This window comes from Lithobates pipiens, unplaced genomic scaffold (assembly GCF_037356315.1).
Source record: "Lithobates pipiens isolate NorthernLeopardFrog02 unplaced genomic scaffold, aLitPip1_a1.2 Scaffold_8, whole genome shotgun sequence".
In the NCBI taxonomy this organism is placed as follows: domain Eukaryota; kingdom Metazoa; phylum Chordata; class Amphibia; order Anura; family Ranidae; genus Lithobates; species Lithobates pipiens.
The window spans coordinates 507,294,467-507,318,561 of record NW_027507903.1 but is presented as its reverse complement, the minus strand read 5'-3'; the positions used below and the strand labels follow the sequence as shown (position 1 = coordinate 507,318,561).

At 41.2% G+C, this 24,095-nt stretch overlaps 2 protein-coding genes across 8 annotated transcripts in view; one reads left to right on the top strand and one right to left on the bottom strand.

Annotated features, from left to right (window-relative positions):
• Nucleotides 1-24,095, top strand: part of PPARA (peroxisome proliferator activated receptor alpha) — a 104,594-nt gene that overhangs the window by 74,049 nt on the left and 6,450 nt on the right. For all 4 annotated transcript variants that reach the window (XM_077469333.1, XM_077469334.1, XM_077469335.1 and 1 more), the window contains 3 exons: nucleotides 2,406-2,544; nucleotides 9,639-9,838; nucleotides 13,431-13,878. In XM_077469333.1, coding sequence (XP_077325459.1) covers nucleotides 2,406-2,544; nucleotides 9,639-9,838; nucleotides 13,431-13,878 — 787 coding nt within the window. The remainder of the gene's footprint in view (nucleotides 1-2,405; nucleotides 2,545-9,638; nucleotides 9,839-13,430; nucleotides 13,879-24,095) is intronic.
• The window catches only part of CDPF1 (cysteine rich DPF motif domain containing 1), a 46,014-nt gene continuing 35,039 nt past the window's right edge, over nucleotides 13,121-24,095 (bottom strand). For 3 of the 4 annotated variants that reach the window (XM_077469337.1, XM_077469340.1, XM_077469338.1), the window contains one exon: nucleotides 13,121-13,332. In XM_077469337.1, coding sequence (XP_077325463.1) covers nucleotides 13,320-13,332 — 13 coding nt within the window. In that variant the 3' untranslated portion in view covers nucleotides 13,121-13,319. Of the gene's footprint in view, nucleotides 13,333-21,914; nucleotides 22,610-24,095 lie in introns of those variants that run through there. The other variant, XM_077469339.1, reaches the window with a different exon arrangement.

Genomic DNA, 24,095 nt, shown 5'->3' with positions numbered 1-24,095 from the left:
TATTGCAGCACCCTTGTGTGTTTCTTTTTTTTTAAAGGGATCCTCTTTAACCACTTCAGCCCTGGAAGAATTTACCCCCTTCCTGACCAGAGCACTTTTTGCGATTCGGCACTGCGTCGATTTAACCGACAATTGCGCGGTTTGTACAACGTGGCTCCCAAACAAAATTGACGTCCTTTTTTCCCACAAATAGAGCTTTCTTTTGGTGGTATTCGATCACCTCTGCGGTTTTTATTTTTTGCGCTATAAACAAAAAAATTGTGACAATTTTGAGAAAAACGCATTATTTTTTACTTTTTACTATAATATCCTCCAAATATATATATATATATATATATATATATATATATATATATATATATATATATATATATATATATATATATAATTTTCCTCACTTTAGGCCGATACGTATTCTTCTACATATTTTTGGTAAAAAAAAAAAAAAATCGCAACAAGCGTTTATTGATTGGTTTGTTCAAAAGTTATAGCGTTTACAAAATAGGGGATAGTTGTATGGCATTTTTATTGATAATTTTTTTATTTTTTTACTAGTAATGGTGCCAAACAGCAATTTTTATCGTACCTGCCACATTATGGCAGACACATCGGACAATTTTGACACATTTTTGGGACCATTTATACAGCGCTGAAAAATTGCCTTGATTACTGTAAAAATGTCACTGGCAGTGAAGGGGTTAACCACTAGGTGGCACTGTAGGGGTTAAGTGTGTCCTAGGGAGTGAATCTAACTGGGGGGGAGGGGCTGTGTGTGACACTTCACTGATCAGAGCTCCCAATTACAGGGAGCGCTGATCAGTGACAGTGTCATTAGGCAGAACGGGCTTGTTTACATTAGCATCTCCCCGTTCCTCCTCACCGCGAGACGCTCACTGGTATCCCCGCAGGCATCGGGTCCACGGGACCCGTGATCACAGTCACGGAGCTCTTGGTGACGAGCCCGCCTCTTAAAGGGCCACGTACAGGTATGTGCCCTTCTGCCGCAGTATATCTGTGTGAGGTGGTCAGGGGAAGCGGTTAAAAGAAAAAAAATGTCAGCTTGGATTTTAAAGTGGTACTAAAGGATTTTTTCTTTTAAATAACAAACATGTCATGTTTATCTGCTCCATACAATGATTTAGCACCGAGCAGCCTCAATCCTCCTCTTCTTAGTTCCCCCGCTGACACTCTGGGGTCCTCCTCTCCTGCTGAGGGCCCCATAGCAAGGCACTTGCTATGGGGGCACACATGCATGCTCACTCCTAAACCCCGCTCTGTGTCCATTGACACACAGAACAGGGCTCAGCCCTTCCTCCTCACTGGCTGAAATTGACAGCACAGGGAGCCAATGTCTGTGTCTGAACCAATGAGGAGAGAAAGCTGGGCGAGCAGCTGCTCTTGTGCACATCGCTGGATCGGGCTCAGGTGAGTATAAGGGGGGCTACGGCCCCCCAGTTGGTGATGCATAGAGAAAGTGTTTTATGTTCATGCATAAAATGTATGAACGTAAAAAACTTCAGCCTTTAGAACCAACTTGAGGCTTATTCGGTTAGGCTTTGTGCCTTCTTCTTGATTATCTAAGGTTTCTAAAGATATAAGATTTTGGTAATTTTATCAAGGCTTACCTTGATGGACATGTCTTTTGTCAGGTTACAAAACTATATGACCTTAGTTTGATTTTTGTCAGTTTTAATTAAATGGCAATAAAGCAATGAGGATAGTATGGAGGTATAAAGTGCAAGAGCTCTGTGACTATTGTTTAATTGAGGGCTATGTACACAGAACTCTTTCCTTTACAAAATTACCCACGACATGTCACATATCATGCTCTTTCATATTTACAAATGTGCAACAGCCATTTTATGTGAAGTACTTGTTGTGCTGTATATGTTATGTAATATTTAACTGCGCATTGTAAATGGTCACTATCAGATGAGGTTGCCAGGTACAATACAATGCCAGGTACAATACAATGTGTACCAAGGTATGTATTCCAGGAATCCACATGCACTTATTACCCTTGAATCTCAGTGATAATACAGAAATACATCCTTATCAAAGGAATTGAATTTATTGAAAATATTGGGAATCTGTCTGTTCTCCTAACTAGTACATTTGAATAGCTGATGGTCTGTGATTATTTCATTGTAATGGGTCAGTCCACCAAAAACTGAACACCAACCTCACATATATCTAGTGGACTCCAGTGGTGGGAAGTAAGAATCCCGGTTTCAGGATCTGCCCCCTCATTTATTCATTACAAGTGGGTTTCACTCTCTTCCTTTTGCATTCATTATTTATTTGGAGAACCCAAGGGTTATACGAAGTTGGTGGTTTATTTAGCTCTCTGGCTTCCAGGTATAACTGGAATAAAGAACAGACAGATGTATATATTCTTCTTTTAGGGCTTTTTCCGAAGAACAATACGCCTGAAACTGGTTTATGACAGGTGTGAGCGGCTCTGTAAAATCCAGAAGAAAAATCGGAACAAGTGCCAATATTGCCGGTTCGAAAAGTGCCTTAGTGTGGGAATGTCCCATAATGGTAAGCTTTCCAGCACCTGTTTCTTACATTGACCTCTATATATGAAATTGTCAGGTTCTTCTGCATGACCGTTCTTTACAATGGACTGTGTCTTTGAACCCTTCTTTTCAAGATCCTATATAGCAACCACGGGTCAATGCAGAGCTGTCAATCACCCCGGGTCTACTGAGTCCAGCCATTTTCTCATGGTTGTCACAGTTTTTAATAATTTTAAAGTTTAAATATTTTAGTCCCAGAGCCATTTTTGCATTTGTGGCACATGTTAAAATGCAAATTGTAGGCTTGAAGATTAGTTAAACCCGCCAAACACATTTTCTGAAAACAGAGACCCTGCAGAATAAAATGGGGTGGTTGCCTTTTTTCCCATGTCACAAGACATTAACACAATGATTAACAACCCCACATTTTTTGTAAAGAAAAATAAATAAATTGAAGGTAATTCTAGTGTACACAGATGTAATCTATTACCCAATTTTTTTGTGAAATACAAAAAATTAGGTTGTGCTGCATAAATCGATACCAACATGTCAAGCCTTAACCATGTCCCATCCGGGCCAATTTTGGCACTTCGCTCCTACATGTAAAAAAATCATTTTTTTTTCTACAAAATTACTCAGAATCCCCAAACATTATGTTTTCTTAGCAAAGACCCTAGGGAACAAAATGGTGGCCGTTGCAACTTTTTAGGTCACACAGTATTTGTGCAGCGTTTTTTGCTTGGAATAAAGATCACGATTCTCTCACTATTCTCGCAGTGTTAAATCATCTTTCACATTATACAAAAAAATTGGGCTAACTTTATTGTTTCTTTTTTTAAATTAATTAAAGTGTTTTTTTTTGTATTTTTTCCCCATAAAATTGCATTTGAAAGACTGCTGCGCAAATACAGTATGACACAAAATATTGCAACAACCACCATTTTATTCTCTAGGGTCTCTGCTAAAAAAAATGATTATAATGTTTGGGGGTTCTAAGTAATTTTCTAGCAAAAAATACAGATTTTTAACTTGTAAGCACCAAGTTTTAAAAAAAGGTTTAGTCTTTAAGTGATTAAATTGACCTCATTTATAGACAGACGTTAATTCCTTTGATCTAAAAGTACCAAATTATACAATGGGGGTTATTTACTAAAGGCAAACCCACTTTGCACTACAAGTGCACTTGGAAGTGCAGTTGCTGTAGATCTGAGGGGAAGATCTGAAATGAGGGGAAGCACTGCTGATTTTATCATCCAATCATGTGCAAGCTAAAATGCTGTTTTTTTATTTTCCTTGCAATTCCCCCCTCAGATCTACAGTAATTGCAATTCCAAGTGCACTTGTAGTGCAAAGTGGATTTGTCTTCAGTAAATAATCACCAATGTTTCTCTTTAGCAATGTTGTGAGAGGAAATGCTTTTTTAAGATCGGGAGGGGGTAGAATTGCGATCTTGATTCTTTAACCATTAATCCTGCAGCCCTAGCACTCTGTATGGATTACAGTGCCTTGCGAAAGTATTCGGCCCCCTTGAACTTTTCAACCTTTTGCCACATTTCAGGCTTCAAACATAAAGATATAAAATTTTAATTTTTTGTGAAGAATCACCAACAAGTGGGACACAATTGTGAAGTGGAACGAAATCTATTGGATAATTTAAACTTTTTTAGCAAATAAAAAACTGAAAAGTGGTGCGTGCAAAATTATTCGGCCCCTTTACTTTCAGTGCAGCAAACTCACTCCAGAAGTTCAGCGAGGATCTCTGAATGATCCAATGTTGTCCTAAATGACTGATGGTGATAAATAGAATCCACCTGTGTGTAATCAAGTCTCTGTATAAATGCACCTGCTCTGTGATAGTCTCAGGGTTCTGTTGAAAGCGCAGAGAGCATCATGAAGACCAAGGAACACACCAGGCAGGTCCGTAATACTGTTATGGAGAAGTTTAAAGCCGGATTTGGATACAAAAAGGTTTCCCAAGCTTTAAACATCCCAAGGAGCACTGTGCAAGTGATCATTTTGAAATGGAAGGAGTATCAGACCACTGCAAATCTACCACAACCTGGCCGTCCCTCTAAACTTTCAGCTTAGACAAGGAGAAGACTGATCAGAGATGCAGCCAAGAGGCCCATGATCACTCTGGATGAACTGCAGAGAACTACAGCTGAGGTGGGAGAGTCTGTCCATAGGACAACAATCAGTCATACACTGCACAAATCTGGCCTTTATGGAAGAGTGGCAAGAAGAAAGCCATTTCTCAAAGATATCCATAAAAAGTCTCGTCTAAAGTTTGCCACAAGCCAACTGGGAGACACACCAAACATGTGGAAGAAGGTGCTCTGGTCAGATGAAACCAAAATCAAACTTTTTGCCCACAATGCAAAACGATATGTTTGGCGTAAAAGCAACACAGCTCATCACCCTCAACACACCATCCCCACTGTCAAACATGGTGGTGGCAGCATCATGGTTTGGGCCTGCTTTTCTTCAGCAGGGACAGGGAAGATGGTTAAAATTGAGGGGAAGATGGATGCAGCCAAATACAGGACCATTCTGGAAGAAAACCTGTTGGAGTCTGCAAAAGACCTGAAACTGGGACGGAGATTTATCTTCCAACAAGACAATGATCCCAAACATACAGCAAAATCTACAAAGGAATGGTTCACAAATAAACGTATCCAGGTGTTAGAATGGCCAAGTCAAAGTCCAGACCTGAATCCAATCGAGAATCTGTGGAAAGAGCTGAAAACTGCTGTTCACAAATGCTCTCAATCCAACCTCACTGAGCTCGAGCTGTTTTGCAAGGAAGAATGGGCAAGAATTTCAGTCTCGATGTGCAAAACTGATAGAGACATACCCCAAGCGACTTGCAGCTGTAATCGCAGAAAAAGGTGGCTCTAATTTTGCACGCCCCACTTTTCATTTTTTTATTAGTTAAAAAAGTTTCAAAGATCCAATAGATTTTGTTCCACTTCACAATCGTGTCCCACTTGGTGGTGATTCTTCACAAAAAATAAAAATTTTATATCTTTATGTTTGAAGCCTGAAATGTGGCAAAAGGTTGAAAAGTTCAAGGGGGCTGAATACTTTCGCAAGGCACTGTAATTATTTACACACTTTTATAGCGCTGCAGGATGAATCTGTGAATACTGTGTTTCATAAGATGTACTGTATTTATTATTATATTTAACTGCAGCGTGGTGGAACTTTTTTTTTTTCATCAAAGTAACATTTCAAGATAATATGAATGGGTTTTCCACAAGAAATGTTTAGGAAATATCTACAGTACCTACAGGTAAGCCTTAGTATAGGCTTACCTGTGGGTACATTTAAAAAGGAAGATTTCCACTTTAGCACTGCAGCAGGCTTGTCAAAAGGGAGACCTTCCTTAGTTTGTGAATTTGCAAGACTTGCCACCAAAAAAGCTGAATATTGGGACAGTCACAAAAGATATGGAATATTGTATCGACCTGGGCTCCGCATTGCTAACAAGAAGGGCTATGTTCAGGAAACATGAATGCTAGAACAGAGGTAGTGTGGTACCATTGTGACAGGATTTTATATGTAGTCTCTTGGCATTGGCTACACAAGGAAGATTTGTGGGCAAAGAAGAGTATACATTTCTTCTGATCATCAGTAAATTTGGTAAATCGGGTCACTTTCTCATTTGGATGGGTATGGTGAATCCTGTTGGGAAGAGAATTTAAGAAAGATACAATATGAGAAAGAGAGTGATTTATGAATGGGACCTTCACCAAAGCAGAGGTCTTCAAATGGAGTAAAGAGCCTGATAAAGCACATAGGATCTGCAAGGGAATGTAGAAAACAAGACAGTTGCAGTAGTTTCCATATGCCCAGTGCGGGGGCACTGAGGGAGGGAACCAAAGAGATCCACAAGTTGGGCCCAGCCTGAGGGGCACAAGAATGTAGATACCATGACGATGCCCGACTCTTGGATTCAAGTTTGGATTTGAAACACCCTGTCCGTATAATATTTTAAAAATTGCATACATCGGTGAAATGGCAACAAGCTGTGGTACCCAAAATTGTCCATAGGTGACGCTTTAAAAGCCCCTACAGGTCATCCGTTTAGGCTTAACTGTGAACGATGGGCCTAAAATTATTTCTCTCACTTCAATATGCGCAATGATATATACCATGTGTAGTGTGATCACCTTTTTCTTAGGTAACATGCATTTATGCATGGATGTATTTGTGTGTATGTAGGAGTGCTTTCAAACATTTTGGTTTTTATTTTAAACATTTAAAGCCTAGGTGAAGTCAAAATCACAAACAGGAAAAAAAGCACAAGGGTACCGATTCCTCTTCTGTTAGTGAAAATATTCCTCTGACCTGTCCCCTCATCCACTCTGCCATAATCTTTCAGCGTGGTAGGGGTTAATACAGTTGACGGGCTGTCATTCATAGAAGCCGTGTTACAGCTTCTATGAATTAACCCCCCCTCTCATATTCATATATTTTGTGTAATTTATTGACTTCTATGAATGGAGCAACTGGGCGGAAAGGACGGGCATGGCCAGGCTCTCTTGATTGGGCCTGTGACAGTCTGTTAGTTGTATTAACACCCGCTGCACTGGAAGATTATGACAGGGAGAGGCAGGAATCAGCACAAGGGACACATTCTACTGACTGCAAGTTATGTCTCTTGTGCTGACTTTTCTGTTTGTGATTTTGGCTGCACTTAGGCTTTATAACTTTTTTTTTTACATAACATACCAGTATCTGTGCAACCCTAGTTAGTATCTAACACCCCCCCCCCCCCCCCCCAGATAACAATGCTGCTTTCCAAAGGTGCCCTGTGCTCCTTCATCCAGAGTGGTCTCACTAATACAAGAGGTATGTTACTGGCCAGATCACCAGGTGAAAACAAAGGGGGGGAAGCCTTAGGAAAGAAAACGGATGCAGTCACCACATCTAATGATTGGTAAGCTGCAATATATTACATTTTTGGTTTTGGGTTCAATACTGCTTTCATTTCAAAAAGCTGCAAACAAATACCACAGACGTTTAAAATCACTTCAAAATGGTAATCCTGTTAGGCATGCGTGTAAATTCACAAGCAAGACATATAATGGTAACTAAGAAGTTTTTCAAGATATCCTATTCTTAAATTGTAGCAGCACCTAGAAACGTAAATGGCACAATAGCTGAAAGATCACTAGCAACTAGGTACACAAACATGCTCATAAATCCATAAGAGTACTTTTGTCCTAGATCCACATCCTGTTACAAATCTATAGTTTTATTATGGCTCAAAGTGTGCTAGATAGCCAGATTGTCCAGTTAAGCATCTATATAAAGGTGTGCGAACCTGGGGGGGGTTGTTGCATCCACTATATCAGGTAAGCTCTTCAGTTGCAAGGCACATATATGGCATCACCACAATATGCAGAAATACTATAATGCAATCACTGCACCTGGTCAGAATAATAGATGGTAGCTATACACATGTGCAGATAAAGTCCATAGAAGTCTCCTTCTTATATACACTGAATAAATTGTGTTTCAGCAAGTCATGAGTGTGTAATATAATATCACCTGGGCAGTTTCTGGCATGAGTGATGTTAGACGCACATAAAAAATTCCTATCGCACATGTTCCTGGGCAAGGTCTGCAGAAGGGGTCCTACAACAACTGCCAGTAGGTTGACTGGTATCAGCATGGATAAGAATATATATATTGCCAGAACACCATGGATCTGCATGAGCTTTTTGCTCCTATAATATTCTTGCAGTGTCTGTAGGGATCCATTGTGTGCTGAAAACATGATGTCATATCTATATCTTCTGCCATGAGAGTCCCATATCTTCCAAATATGATACCATGCAATTTGAATTCTTCACATTAGCACACTATACTGTATAATTCTGTACCTATATACAAATAAAGGTGAAACACAGTCTTATGTCCATAGGTGTCTGCGGCCTATTGCATTAGGGTGTGAACCCAAAGCTCAAACACATTTTAAAATGTATTAAAACATGTACAGTCAGCAGGGCAGTGGACGGTGTCAGTAGTTTTTTTTTATTTTTATTTACATTTTTTTTTTCTATTGTTTATACACAACATCATTATTATGCCCCCAATACATTTATAGAAAAAAAAATAGTTTGACCTCTGTGCAACACTAATATGAACCTTCATAAATGCATGTGTATCATCCAGCTTGTAATTATCAATATTGATAACTGTATCGGTGGCTGAGTGCCATACAGGAATGCTGATGTCATGCCATTATTTTCCCTAACACGTATCCTCCTCACCGGGACTTACTCAGTGGGTGTGATTATCATCCCTGATATCTATTCTATCTCCATTTAGGAATGTGTATTTGTTGCATAAATTTATATGTATGTAAACCCATATGTAAATCTGTTTTTCAGTATGTTTGATATTATATCTTCATACAGATAATTGTTTGTAAATCAATTGCAAAGTTTTTATTTTTCCTGAAGATCCTGCCAGTAACATCACTTCTTGTTGCAGGCTGACCACACTAAACCACTGCCTTATATTTAGCAGAAGCAGCGTCGGCCTGCCATGTGCTTGTTTCATTGGCTGTTGGGCGGTCTATCCATTCTGATAGGCAATCAGTAGCCAACTGGAGGAACACATGGCATGTTGACCATGCTGCTGCTACTTTCTAGGCAGTGGCTTAGCATGGTCAGCCTGCAAGAAGAAGTGCTGTGTCTGAAAGGATCTCTAGATAACAAATTTTGAAAATGATTTGTTTAGGAAAACTACAGTATGTACAGAGAAACATGACTTCGGATATATTGAAATACAGATTTTGGCAGAGGGAATCCCCTTTGAACCTGCACTGGACAGTTGAAGAACAAATGTCTGGATCTTGTTGCATTTGTGGCACAACACAGGCAATAGGGTTAATTTACTAAAGCTCAAGAGTGCAAACTCTGGTGCAGCTCTGCATGGTAGCCAATCAGCTTCTAAACTGGAAGCTGATTGGTTGCTATGCAGAACTGCACTAGGTCTTGCACTCTCCAGTTTTAGTAAATCAACCTCTGTTTTTGTTTAAAGCTCTTGGAAAAGCGAGGTCCATTCTTTATGCTAATTACAAGGCCCCTTGTGTCTTTTCAGCAATTCGATTTGGGAGAATGCCTCGTTCAGAGAAAGCAAAGCTGACGGCAGAAATTTTGACCAGTGAGCAGGATATCAAGGACTCTCAGATGGCCGACCTTCTGTCCCTAGCCAAACTCCTCTATGACGCCTATCAGAAAAACTTCAACATGAACAAATTAAAAGCTCGGGCCATTCTCACGGGGAAAGGCAGCAACCCAGTAAGTCATCTAATTGCTGTTCTCCCTCCAGAGACCAAAAGGTTCTCTTTGATCGTGGCAGCCCTCAAGGTTGCTCTGACCTTCCCTGAACTTGTGTGTAGACTGTGCAGTGCAGGTGTGTCCTCTACTGCTCGCCTTTCTGATAAAAACTCTACACTCCCCTCCAACAAATACACAAAGCTTCATTACATAGAAGACTTGTTGTTACAAAGAAAATGGCAATGTGGCTTACATAAAAGAACAATCAGTTACTTGTGCAAATTTTTATGGAAACATTTCAGTGCTGTATCAAAATTGAATGTAGTTTTGATAAACCTTTGTAGTTAAAGTGACCCTGTCGCATTTAAAAACAATCCCCAGCAGTTATGTAAAGAACAGAGGAAATAACAAGGGAGGACGGAGATGCATTTGCCTCCTGGGCCAGTATATATAATAGCTTGTTAGTTTTACCAGGGCATTTTTGTCCTCTCTGTTCATTGTAGGTATTACACTGATCCTAGCAGGTAAATTCATAAGTAAAAAGTTACTTTATCCTGGCTCAACCTTGTAGCCGCTCTTTATGCAGGGCAGTATCTGGTTAATAGATACAGAATAAACATACAAAGTTCAGGCACTCAGAGTTTGTGAATGAACCAGTTCACCTTGCAGTGTACCTGTATGGAGTCACTCACAAGTATTTATACCTAAACTCTATGCTACTTTCTGATCAACAGCCTCTGGGGCAAATGTTTCAGTGCAAACATGATCGGGATTATTCTGTTAGGCTGTACAAAGATCAGTGGCATGTGCAGAGGGCAATGACCCTCAGCAGCCAATCAGGCTGCAAAGTATTGAAGTCAGGTATGCCGAAAAGGAGAGTTATGATTTGTTCCTATGGGTTACTGCACTTTGCTTCTGGTCCTAAAAAGTCAAACATGGGGGCTGCCATTGTGGATTTGTTTTTTAAATTGTATAATAAAATAATAATATAGTACAGCCATGGCCAAAAGTTTTGAGAATTTCACAAATTCTGCTGCTTCAGTGTTTTAAGATCTTTTTGTCAGATGTTACTATGGTATACTGAAGTAAAATTACAAGCATTTCAGAAGTGTCAAAGGCTTTTATTGACAATTACATTAAGTTTCTATATTCAATATTTACAGTGTTGACCCTTCTTTTTCAAGACCTCTGCAATTTGCCCTGGCATGCTGTCAATAAACTTCTGGGCCACATCCTGACTGATGGCGGCCCATTCTTGCATATTCAATGCTTGTCAGTGTGTGTGTGTGGGTGTGTGGGTGGGTGGGGATGTTTGTTCATCCATCTCCTTGAGCATTGACCGCAAGTTCTCAATGTGATTAAGTTTCCTGGCCATGGACCCAAAATTTCCATGTTTTAGTCCCCAAGCCACTTGGTTATCAAGGTGCTGGGAAATGCATTGTTCCTCACCAAACTGTTCTTGGATGGTTGGGAGAAGTTGCACTCGGAGGATGTTTTTGTACCATTCTTGATTCATGGTTATGTCCTGGCAAAATTGTGTCAGCCCACTCTCTTGGCTGAGAAGCAACCCCACACATGAATGGTCTCAGGATGCTTTACTATTGGCATGACACAGGACTGACGATAGTCCTCACCTTTTCTTCTCCAGAGGTTTTTTCCCGATGCCCCAAACAATACAGAAAGAGGGGATTAATCAGAGAAAATGACTTTACCCCAGTCCTCAGCAGTCCAATCCCTGTACCTTTTGCAGAATATCAGTCTGTCCCTGATGTTTTTCCTGGGCAGAAGTTTTGTACTCTACTTACTGTTCCTTTTATTTAATAAATGCAGAGTTACACTGAATGATGTGCCCTGCTGTATATGCTTTTTTTTTTAAAATATGTCACTTCATACTGCATTTCACACTAAATACATCCCGATCATGTGCCGCGCCGAGCCCTGACGTCAGGTGGGAATTCTCAACCCCACCCGCCTCTCTTCTGATATGATAGCTATAGTCAGTGGGTGGGGCTGAGAATTCCCTGCTGACGTCAGGACTCGAGAGATGTGAGAGGAGAGAGGCGGGCCGGGCTCAGTGCGGCACATGATCGGGATGTATTTACTGTGAAATGCGGTATGAAGTGACAATTTTTTTTAAAAAGCACATACAGAGGGGCACATCATTCAATGTAACTCGGCATTTATTAAATAAAAAGTAATTTTAAAAATACACTTGGAGCGCTTTCCCGGGAGGAGCGAGGCAAGTGGGTATGATGTCACCTGCAATCGATTTTCCGGTCCGTATGCATCTATGCCGCATTGGGGACACCCGAATCGCGATGCATCGATTAATTTCAGCACCCCTACTAGGCAGTAGGCAGTGACGAGTTATCCTTGCTTCCTGATTTGAACCTCCTCCTCCAGTCCTCTGTAACTGCTGCGCACCACTTCAGTCAGTGCCAGTCCTCAGTCCACACGAGGGGGCGGCGCCAGGTCTATAGTGACAGTCTGCACTGCACATGACTCACTGGAGGCTGGAGCCATCACACCGGATTACAGCAGCAGCCATGTCAGCAGCGTTAGAAAAAAAAAAAGTCAGCGGCGGGCCCTCCCCGCCGATTTCCAGGGGGGTGGATGCCCATTCCACAGTATCACTGTCCCGCTATAAGTGGCTGATCACTGCCATTACCAGTATAAAAAATAATTAAAATTCCATTATATATCCCATAGTTTGTAGATGCTATAACTTTTGCGCAAACCAATCAATTTATTGAAAAAAAAGCACAGAAAAACGCCTCTGAGTGCAATGTTTAATATGTAATACAATAAAAGTATCCAACACTTACATGTGAGAGTAAGTACAGATGTGCTCGTTGGAGATTAGTACCTCACGATGGTATTGCTGGTGTCAGGAGCGTGTCCAGAGGAGTACCAAGTCCAGGCTGTGAAAGCTGCAAGGAGCCAGAGAGGAAGCCGGCTGTTTCCTACGGAAGAGATGGTGACAGTCTGCTTCTGGAACAGCGTGTGAGGTCAGCAGGATCAGTGTTTGCCCTGATCCCGCTGACGTCATACGCTGTTCCACGAGAGGCGCTTTTTTTTCATGTCGTTATCCTGAGTTGGCTTCACTGTTGAGAAGAGCTGCCCTTAGTGCTTGTTATCTAATAGACTCTGTCATCTTCATCAAGCTCTCAAGATCCACTATCTTCCATAATTGATTGGACTTTTTATAATTGATTTTATATCCATCTCCAGCCCTGCTTTTATTCATTTACTTTTATTGAATCTAACAGGTTTCGGGTCACTATGCCGGTATCCTGAGCACTAGCATTTGCTGTTTTTGTTTAACATACGCTTATTGGGGTTTTCTTTTTTTTTTTTTGATATAATAAAAAAAAAAAAATGTATGTACATCGCTGCATGACCACAGAAAAAGTAACACAGGTACTCGGGTAAAGTAACAGTGCTGTACTGCAGAAAATGGTCTGGTCGTGTAGGGGGAGTAAATCTTCCAGAGGTCAAGTGCTTATTTACCGGACCTAAAGGAAGCAAATAAGAGAATTTGTTAGGGTGTATATGTAATTGAATCTCATGAATTTTCTTGAATCTTCTCTATCTACATTTGTCTTCCTTGCAGCCATTTGTGATACATGACATGGAGACGTTGTGTATGGCAGAGAAAACACTAGTAGCTAAACTAGTGGCCAACGGTATTCAGAACAAAGAAGCTGAGGTACGCATCTTCCACTGCTGTCAGTGCACTTCTGTGGAAACTGTCACAGAACTTACAGAGTTTGCCAAATCCATCCCTGGTTTTACTGACTTGGACCTGAACGATCAGGTGACTCTATTAAAATACGGAGTGTATGAAGCCATGTTTGCCATGCTGGCTTCAGTGATGAACAAAGATGGGATGTTGGTGGCCTATGGAAATGGTTTTATTACCCGAGAGTTCTTGAAGAGTTTGAGGAAGCCAGTTGGAGACATGATGGAACCGAAGTTTGAGTTTGCCATGAAGTTCAATGCCCTGGAACTGGATGACAGCGACATTGCATTGTTTGTTGCTGCTCTTATTTGTTGTGGAGGTAAGACTTTCGTTATATGAAAAGCTATCATCAAAGTACATCTGCCACTGTCCCAAGAGCAATAACTTCTTACCCTCTTCCTGGCCATACATGCAGTCATAGTTTTATTGTTAAATTAGCCAATGTGTGGAGCTACATTAACCACTTACAGACCGGACCATTTTGCTGGTCAAAGACCAGACCACTTTTTGCGATTCGGCACTGCGTCGCTTTAACTGACAATTGCGCGGTCGTGCGACATGGCTCCCAAACAAAATTAACGTCCTTTTTTTCCCACAAATAGAGCTTTCTTTTGGTGGTATTTGATCACCCCTGCGGTTTTAATTTTTTGCGCTATAAACATAAATAGAGGGACAATTTTGAAAAAAAACGCATTATTTTTTACTTTTTGTTATAATAAATATCCCCCAAAAAATATATAAAAAAACATTTTTTTCCCTCAGTTTAGGCCGATACGTATTCTTCTACATATTTTTGGTAAAAAAAAAAATCGCAATAAGCGATTATTGATTGGTTTGCGCAAAAGTTATAGCGTTTACAAAATAGGAATAGTTTTATAGCATTTTTAATAATAATTTTTTATTATTTTTTTTTTTTTTACTAGTAATGGCGGCGATTTTTATTGCGTGTGCGACATTGTGGGGGACCCATCGGACATTTTTGACATATTTTTGGGACCATTGTCATTTATACAGTAATCGCTGCTATATAAATGCAGTGATTCCTGTGTAAATGACACTGGCAGGGAAGGAGTTAACCAGTGGGTGGCAGTGTAGGGGTTAAGTGTTCCTAGGGGTGTGTTACTAACTGTGGGGGGTTGGGCTTTCATTTAGTGAACACTGATCTCTGCTCCAATCACATGGAGCAGAGATCAGTGTCACTAGTTGCTAGGCAGAATGGAGAAATGCTGTTTACACAGCATTTCCTCCATTCAGCCGTCCCGTGAGACGATCGTGGGGATGCCCGCGGCGATCGAGTCAGCAGGTCCCGCGACCGGACTCACGGGGGTCCCGACCGGCGCGCTCCCGATGGCAGGGCGGCATTGAAGATTGGACGTACCTGTACGCCAATATGCCTGCCCGTGCCATTCTGTCGACGTACATCGTCGTGCGCTGGTCGGGAACCGGTTAAATTAGTAGACTCGTAATGAAAAACTGTGTCCACAAATCACAAAATTATTCACTCCCTCATCTAGGTACTCTGTCCCAATGATGCTGTGTCCCAGGCTGCGTCCTGAGATCACAATATCAACCTTATTTTCATCAAAGAATGCAAGGTAATGCAAAAGGTGAACTTGTCTAGATTGCCTTTACTGGCAGCAGATCCCAAGGGTGCTAACACAGCCCGTCTGGATAGATGTGAAGAAAGAAATCCTTGCACTCCTCAATGTATTTTATTTAATATATCACATACACATCACACACAGTATGGTGACAATAAGTGTTAATGCGTTTCACACTATAAACGACGCTTACTCATAACCACCTGGTAATGAGCAAGTGCTGTTTATTGCCAAAAATGCATTAACGTTTAATGTCCCCATACTGTGTTTGATGTGCATGTGATATATTAAATAAAAGACATTAAGGAGGGCAACACATTCCAGATTTCTTTCTTCACAACTCAGAGCAAGGTATTACAGAGTAGACTGAGAGGGTAGGACTGCACAGTAAGTGGGCGTGATCTGGAATGGATTGCCAGAAAGGAGGGCATGTTATGTGTGGGCCATGGGTGCCACTGCTTCAAAGAGTGGTATGAAGATGCTGGCAAGTATGATGCAGTTATCAAAATATAATTTGTCACCGAGAGAAAGGGGACCTGTTTGTCCTTTAAAATGTTGGTGGAACGCTGTACGGTTGCATATGCGGTGTCAGAAAAAATTAGAAGATCTACCATATGGCGTGCTGGCCATTTCCTGTATTTTGTTTTTTTTCCCCGACTGTATCTCTTTTGGGGTAGATTTTCTTTCACATCCTGTCCTAGAGATGCAACAAAAGTGAGCGAAAAACTCTCCAAAGTGAGGAGACATCCGGTTAGACAGGTTTCATTGAAATAGGCATCCCAATTTTCCTAAACTGGCGACAACTTGAACATAAATCACCTTAACAGAGAGGGTGAATGTCCTTGCACCGGGATATAGCAAGAAAAACCTGATAGTTCATACCTACTTTAGCTAAAAACAAAGTCGTCTTGTCTGTAGATTTATTACTAAACTATTTTTGAAGACAACAAAAGAAGCAAGTTATGTTAAAACACTTCAGCCCCGGAAGAATTTACCCCCTTCCCGACCAGAGCACTTTTTACGATTCGGCACTGCGTCGCTTTAACTGACAACTATGCGGTAGTGCAACGTTGCACTCAAACAAAATTGACATCCTTTTTTCCCAACAAATAGAGCTTTCTTTTGGTGGTATTTGATTACCTCTGCGGTTTTTATTTTTTGTGCTATAAACAAAAAAAAAAAAAAAAAAAAAAGGTGACAATTTTGAAAACAATATTTATTGTTAGAATAAATATCCTCCAAAAATATATAAAAAAAAGTTTAGGCCGATATGTATTCTTCTACATATTTTCGATGAAAAAATAAAAATCACATTCACAATCATGTCTACAAAATAGGGGATCGTTTTATGGCATTTTTATTATAATTTTTTTTTTGTAGTAATGGCAGCGATCTGCGATTTTTATCATGACTGCGACATTACGGTACACACTTTTGACACTATTTTGGGACCATTGTCATTGATACACTGGCAGGGAAGGGATTAAACACTAGGGGGTGATCAAAGGGTTATGTGTGTCCTAGGGGGTGATTCTAACTGTGTGGGGGGTGGGCTACCACTGACATGACAGCGATCACTTTTTCCGATGACAGGGAGCAGTAGCTCCCTGTTGTGTCACTAGGCAGAATGGGGAAATGCCTTGTTTACATAGGCATCTCCCTGTTCTGCAGCTCCGTGACACGATCGCGGGCCCCCATCGGACTTAAAGTATGTGGGATCTGTGGGCACGGACACACTGTACACGGCAGGTAGGTGCCTGCTAGCCCCGCCAATTAAAGGATGTACAGGTACACCCATTTGCCGACCGCTGCCATTGTGCCAATGTATATCGGCGTGCAGCTGTCAGCAAGTTGGTAATGAAATAATATTGGTTGACACCTGATGTTTATCCTATACAAGAGCTTTGTGGAATTAGATGGCATGTTTTTCCTAAATCAGTAGTGAGTCCATGTTTTAGATAAAGAGAGAAAACCACCGCCCCAGGATAGCCCTCCAGGGCGGATGTCCTTCTTCTTAACGAGGAGCCCCAGCTGCTGGCTTATACATATGCAAGGCAGGCAATAGCAGAAAAACTCTGGATAGCTGCACACCGGAAAAAGGCTTAAAATCTTGTGTTTTTATTAAAAAGCAGGGTTCACATCAAATAATCCACAGCTATGAAAAGGGTACAAAAATGCTGACACGTTTCGCACTGGATTCAATGCTTACTCATAGCTGGCTATCTCTAAAACAAACATCAAATACATAGCCCAAAAAGTGTATATCACATGATGAAGTGATTGGTAAAACAATTGCAGACAGCTGGAGAACAATAATAATTGGATCCCAACAAGTGTTGTCAAGCAATCAATTTAGACAAAGAAGCCGATTGAAAAAAGTAGGGATGCACCGAATGGGTTTTTTGGTGCCGAAACAGATACCGAAAATGAAAAATACACTAGGCCGAAAACCGAAACCGAAAATTACTGTTTTTAAAAAAATATTTTTATACAGGAGGTGGTCAGGGACTGGCGACATGGTACAGGAGGTGGTCAGGGACTGGCGACATGGTACAGGAGGTGGTCAGGGACTGGCGACATGGTACAGGAGGTGGTCAGGGACTGGCGACATGGTACAGGAGGTGGTCAGGGACTGGCGACATGGTACAGGAGGTGGTCAGGGACTGGCGACATGGTACAGGCGACATGGTACAGGAGGTGGTCAGGGACTGGCGACATGGTACAGGAGATGGTCAGGGACTGGCGACATGGTACAGGAGATGGTCAGGGACTGGCGACATGGTACAGGAGATGGTCAGGGACTGGCGACATGGTACAGGAGGTGGTCAGGGACTGGCGACATGGTACAGGAGGTGGTCAGGGACTGGCGACATGGTACAGGAGGTGGTCAGGGACTGGCGACATGGTACAGGAGGTGGTCAGGGACTGGCGACATGGTACAGGAGGTGGTCAGGGACTGGCGACATGATAAAAGATAAGTGCAGCCAGTGTTATCCCCAGCGATGCAGCCAGCAATTGTCCCCAGCTATGCCCCTGTGCAGTGAAGAGAGCCGTCTGGTTGAATAGAGCGCCGGGGATATCACAGCTTTAATTTCAATAGCTGTGTGTTCCCCGTCGTGCGCCATCACACACAGCCCCTCGCCCTTGTCCAGGCACTTTGATAGACAGATCACCCGTCCAATCTGGACAGGTGATCTGTCTATCAAAGTTCCCTGGACAAGGGGGAGGGGCTGTGTGTGACGGCGCGCGACGGGGAACACACAGCTATTGAAATTAAAGCTGTGATGTCCCCGGCGCTCTATTCAACCAGACGGCGGCGGCTCTCCTGTGCTATACACCCCCATCATGGGCGGGGCGGGGACGGAGTTCTGCCCCCAGGCCCCGCCCCATTTTCGGCTCAATTATCGGCTTTTTTTTCCTTTCGGCAAATTGCCGAAAAGGGCATTTTCGGCCGATATGTTTCGGCGGCCGAAATTTCGGTGCATCCCTAGAAAAAAGCAAACCAAAACTATATGAAAGTGCAGAATAACCACATCAATACATTGCACTTACACCCCCTTCCTGACCAGACCAATTTTCAGCTTTCAGCGCTCTCACAGTTTGAATGACAATTACTCAGTCATCCAACACTGTATCCATATGAAACTTGCGTCCTTTTTTCCACACAAATAGAGCTTTCTTTTAGTGGTATTTAATCACTAGTGGGTTTTTTATTTTTTGTGCTATAAATAAAATAAAACGTAAATTTTGTGAAAAAAAATGCCTTTTTCTTTGTTTCTGTCAAAAAATTTTTGCTAATTAGTCATTTTTCTTCATAAATTTTGGCCAAAATTTATACTGTTACCTATCTTTGGTAAAAATAACCCACATTAGTGTATATTATTTGGTCTTTGTGAAAGTTATAGAGTCTACAAACTATGGTGCCAATCACTGAAAATTGATCACTTCTGATCAGGCCTTCAGTATATCAGGTGTATCTCATTTCTTGAGACACTAACAAGTCAGGAAAGTACAAATACCCCCCAAATGACCCCTTTTTACAAAATAGACATTCCAAGGTATTAACTAAGTAGCATGGTGAGTTTTTTTAAGTTGTCATTTTTTCCCACAATTCTTTGCAAAATGAAGATTTTTTTTTTATTATTATTATTATTTTTTTTTTACAAAATTGTCATATTATCAGGTTATTTCTCACACACAGCATATGCATACAACAAATTACACCCCAAAATACATTCTGCTACTCTTCCCGAGTACGGCGATACCACATGTGAGACTTTTACACAGCCTGGCCACATACAGAGCACCAACATTGAAGTAGTACCTTCAGACGTTCTACGAGCAAAAATGACGCATCTCATTTCTCAACCACCTATTACATTTTTGAAGGCCCTGGAGTACCAGGACAATGGAATTTCCCATAAAATTACCCCATTTTGGAAAGCAAACACCCCAACGTCTAATCTGTGAGGCATAATGAGTCTTTTGAACGGTAAATTTTTTTTCCAGAAGTTTTTGGAATATGTGGAAAAAAAATAAAACGCATTATTTTTTTTTTTACACAAAATTGTCAATTTATAAGATATTTCTAACACATAGCATGTATATAGCAAAAATTACACCCCAAAATACATTCTACTTTTCCCGAGTATGGCGATACCACATGTGTAGGACTTTTATACAGTGTGGTCACATAGAGAGGCTGAACATTGAAGTAGTACGTTCAGGCATTCTAGGAGCATAAATGACACATCTCATTTCATTCCTACCCATCAACTTTTGAAGGTCCTGGACCACCAGGACAGTGAACTTACCCACAAAATGACCCCATTTTGGAAAGCAAACACCCCAATGTATATTCTATGAGACATGGGCTGCAAATAGGTACTCGGGTACTCTGATGGGCTGGAGATAGGTACTCGGGTACTCTGATGGCCTGGTGACAGGTACTCATATGGACTGTGACAGGTACTCGGATGAACCATGACAGGTACTCGGGTACTTTGATGGGCTGTGACGGGTACTCGGATGAACCGTGACAGGTACTCGGGTACCCTGATGGGCCGTGACAGGTACTCGGGTACCCTGATGGGCCGTGACAGGTACTCGGGTACCCTGATGGGCCGTGACAGGTACTCGGGTACCCTGATGGGCCGTGACAGGTACTCGGGTACCCTGATGGGCCGTGACAGGTACTCGGGTACCCTGATGGGCCGTGACAGGTACTCGGGTACCCTGATGGGCCGTGACAGGTACTCTGATGGACTGTGATTGACAGGTCCTCTTTATTGGGGGGGGGGGGCAATCAGTATGATTGGTGTACACTGTAGGCGGTAACGAGATGTTACCGCAATCTCCTCCTCACACACGATCGGTGTGTGAGGAGGAGAACCCGGTAACATCTCGTTACCGCGGTTTGTTTACATTTTAGTGATCGGCTGTGAAAGGATCACAGCCAATCACGTGGGTAAACAGCCGGCCAATGGCTGTTTACCAGCATCGGTGACTAGCAGTGTTCCCGGGGAACACGCCGCCACCGACGTGCACGTGCAGCGTGCTCACAATCGCGCGCATGCGCCGTGCACAGATGGGGTGTGACCATCTGTGATCGGCCGTGACTTCATCACGGCCGATCACGTGGTAAACAGCCATAACCAATGGCTGTTCACCCCCTTCGGTGGCGAGCGGTGTCTCCGTGACACGCCGCCACCAAAGAAACAGGGGTGCGCCCGCACGATCGCGCGCATTCCCTGTTTAAACGGGAGGCCGTCATATGACGGCCTCCCGCCACAATAGGTGCGCCGCCTGGCCGTCATTGGACGGCCGGCAGTCAGCAACTAGTTAAGTATACACACTTTGTGCACGTGGAGCTGTATAATTACATGCATATATGCACACATATATACTGATAACTGTGTGAAAAGGAAGAAAAAGGGTTGACACTGCAAATGACAATGTGAAAAAAAAAATATATATATATATATATATATATATATATATATATATATCTATTGAAAAGAATATGACCAGTGAAATATGTGTGAAAAAGACATACAATGTGTATATAAATACACACTGTATAGTGTATTAAAATGTGTCAAACAGTATGAGTGAGACCTAAATGGGTATTAGAAATAAAAAGAATAACAACGTGTGTGATTTTGTGTATAACCATGTGTGTGTGCCAAATATAGAAAATGCACACACATATGTGCGCCACTAATATATAATGATAATAGTAAAATATAATGTGTAATGTATAGTGTATCCAATAAAACGACTTAATTATTCATAAGGGAACTATCTTCCCAAGATGCATGTGTGTGTCCAGCACAACACACTCGTATGCGGTGTATGGGCCATATAAGATCTTTAATCAAGAATTACTATATATTTAATATCCTCCACAACAGGTGTACAGTAAAACCACATATATAGACAAACATTCAAAAAGGATGTGTGTGTGATAGATATATATATATATATATATATCTATATCAATAGCCTGTCCTGTATGTCTTATATGTAATGATGTTAAACAATCAACAGATCGAAAAAATGAAAAGTCAAAAAACATCCGCTGGACAACACACACCAAGATCCAATTTATATACAATCAGAACTAATTGTTCTATATAATAATAATAAAAACCTTGAATGTACCATATTTATCGGCGTATAACACACACTTTTTTTCCCCTTAAAATCAGGGGAAAATCGTGGGTGCATGTTATACGCTGATACTCCGCGAATTACGCGCGATTCTTTGGGCTCTTGGCGGCTTCTCGCGGATTTCGGCGGCTTTTGGCCGCTCTCGGATCTTCCGAGAAGGTCCGAGAGCGGCCAAGAACTTCCGGGCGCGGCCGAGATACACAGGACATCTTGGCGGCGCCATTTTAAAAAAAATAAGCGGACATCACTAAGGCTACAGACAAGCTGCATGACAAGGCTGCAAATTACGCTGATAAGGCTGCATTGATAGGCATTTAAATGTACGTTTTTTTTCCTTAAATTTCCCTCCTAAAAGTTTTTCCCACAAAATTCCCTCCTAAACTTGGGGTGCGTGTTATACGCCGATAAATACAGTACATAAAAGATATAATGTGGATCATTGTTATAATTATTTTGTTGGACACCGTAAAGCACACATACATGATGTTCAAAACTATTCTAATGCAAAAGAAAAATTAAAAATGAAAATGAATAGTTAATATAAGCCCGTTGACATAATTTTACCTTTATTATATTATCTGCACAGCACATCAAGGTTGTGCTTATTTCATGGTCATTGTCCCTATTTTATAGCTATCCGGCATGATATAATTTAATCAATGGAAACACAAAACGGAATGAAGTAAGTAACTAATTACGTGTAAATACAATGAGATGAACAAACCAACATTTTCCATATATAACTAACGTCTATGTTCCCAATGTCAAGGTCAGAAGCTAAACATAAAAAGGGGAAAAAGAACAATGACCTTTGAAACAAAAACCCATTACATAGGCTATATAAAGAAACAAAAATGAAGCATAATAGTACCTTTCATAAATTAATAATAGAATGAACAGCTTCATAAAACATTCCTAATAGTTACATAAAACATTAAAATTACGTAAACATTAATAAATGTAAATAATTAAAAAATAACCTATAATAGCGGCTCATTCTCTCAAGGCTAAGTAACCTCAATTTAAAGATTGGAGATAATTTTAGGCAAGGGAATAAGGGGGAGGGGGGGGGAGGGGGAAGGACAGTGGTAGAGTGTTTTATCCACATTTGGTTATTAGTCATTGTGTCGATTTCTTGTTTTTTAACTATTCAAATATATAATATAAATGTATACTCCCATGTTTCATATTCATAATGAGAATCCATAAACAGACTATGTCCAATTTATGGCAGCAATGAACAAACCAAATATGTAAATGAACATCGCTGATTGATGCTTCCTTCCCCTCATCATGTTCCTAAAAAACATGATGGTGCTGCATAAATGGCTTCATAAGTGTACACGTGCCTTTAAGCATAACCAATATAGGGCACCAGTATACGGCTAATACACGTTATCTAGTGGCGCATAACTACATTGACAGCAGTTGACGATTTTCTTCAACACAGCAGCCGATATCGGCGTGTGACCCCCGATTTTTAATAAAAACACTGGTTTTTAAGCCTTTTTCCAGTGTGCGGCTATCCAGAGTTTTTCTGCTATTGCCTGCAGTGAGTCCATGTTTGTTAGAACATTTTCAGTTTGTCTTTTTGGAGCTCAGTAAGCTTTGCAAAGAACATAGTTAGAGAAACTCTATTTTTAAATTTTGCATAGTACAATGTAAAGGTTTTTCATCCTTTTGCAATAATTGAATTAGCTGCTGCAAAGATGTACTGTAGGGTTTTAGCTGGAACTGGCTATTGCAACATAAATCAAGTTTTTACACAGGAGAGCTTCTAATGGGTCCATTTGAAGTCAGAAACACAGGGGTTTTTCGTATTTTTTGGTACACTCGGGACCAAAACGTTTGCAGTTTGGCACTCCTGCCAAATATGTCCAAAGGTGCCCTGCAAGGAGCATCCTCTGAAACAAGTTGCAGTATATGAGGGGATTGCTTTAGATATTTGGGAAGAGATGAAGTACCAGTAGTTTCTAGTTTGTGTCAACTGACAGTTTGGACATCTGAAATTTATCAAGGCTAGCTGTCACTTGGTGGAGGGCTTCTCTTGCATCTCTTGCCCAGCACCACTTGAAGTGGTGACAGCAAATGTTAGGACACAGAGTGGCCCAAGAGCCGATATTGCAGGTTGTACCAGCTGTCAGATGTGTGGGTCAAACCACTGGCTCGGACCAAATGCAGGAACACAGCAGTACCCAAGTAGGATGCAGGAGCATAGCCAACACAAGTTGAGGGTTGCTAATAGCCAGACAGCAAGGTAATG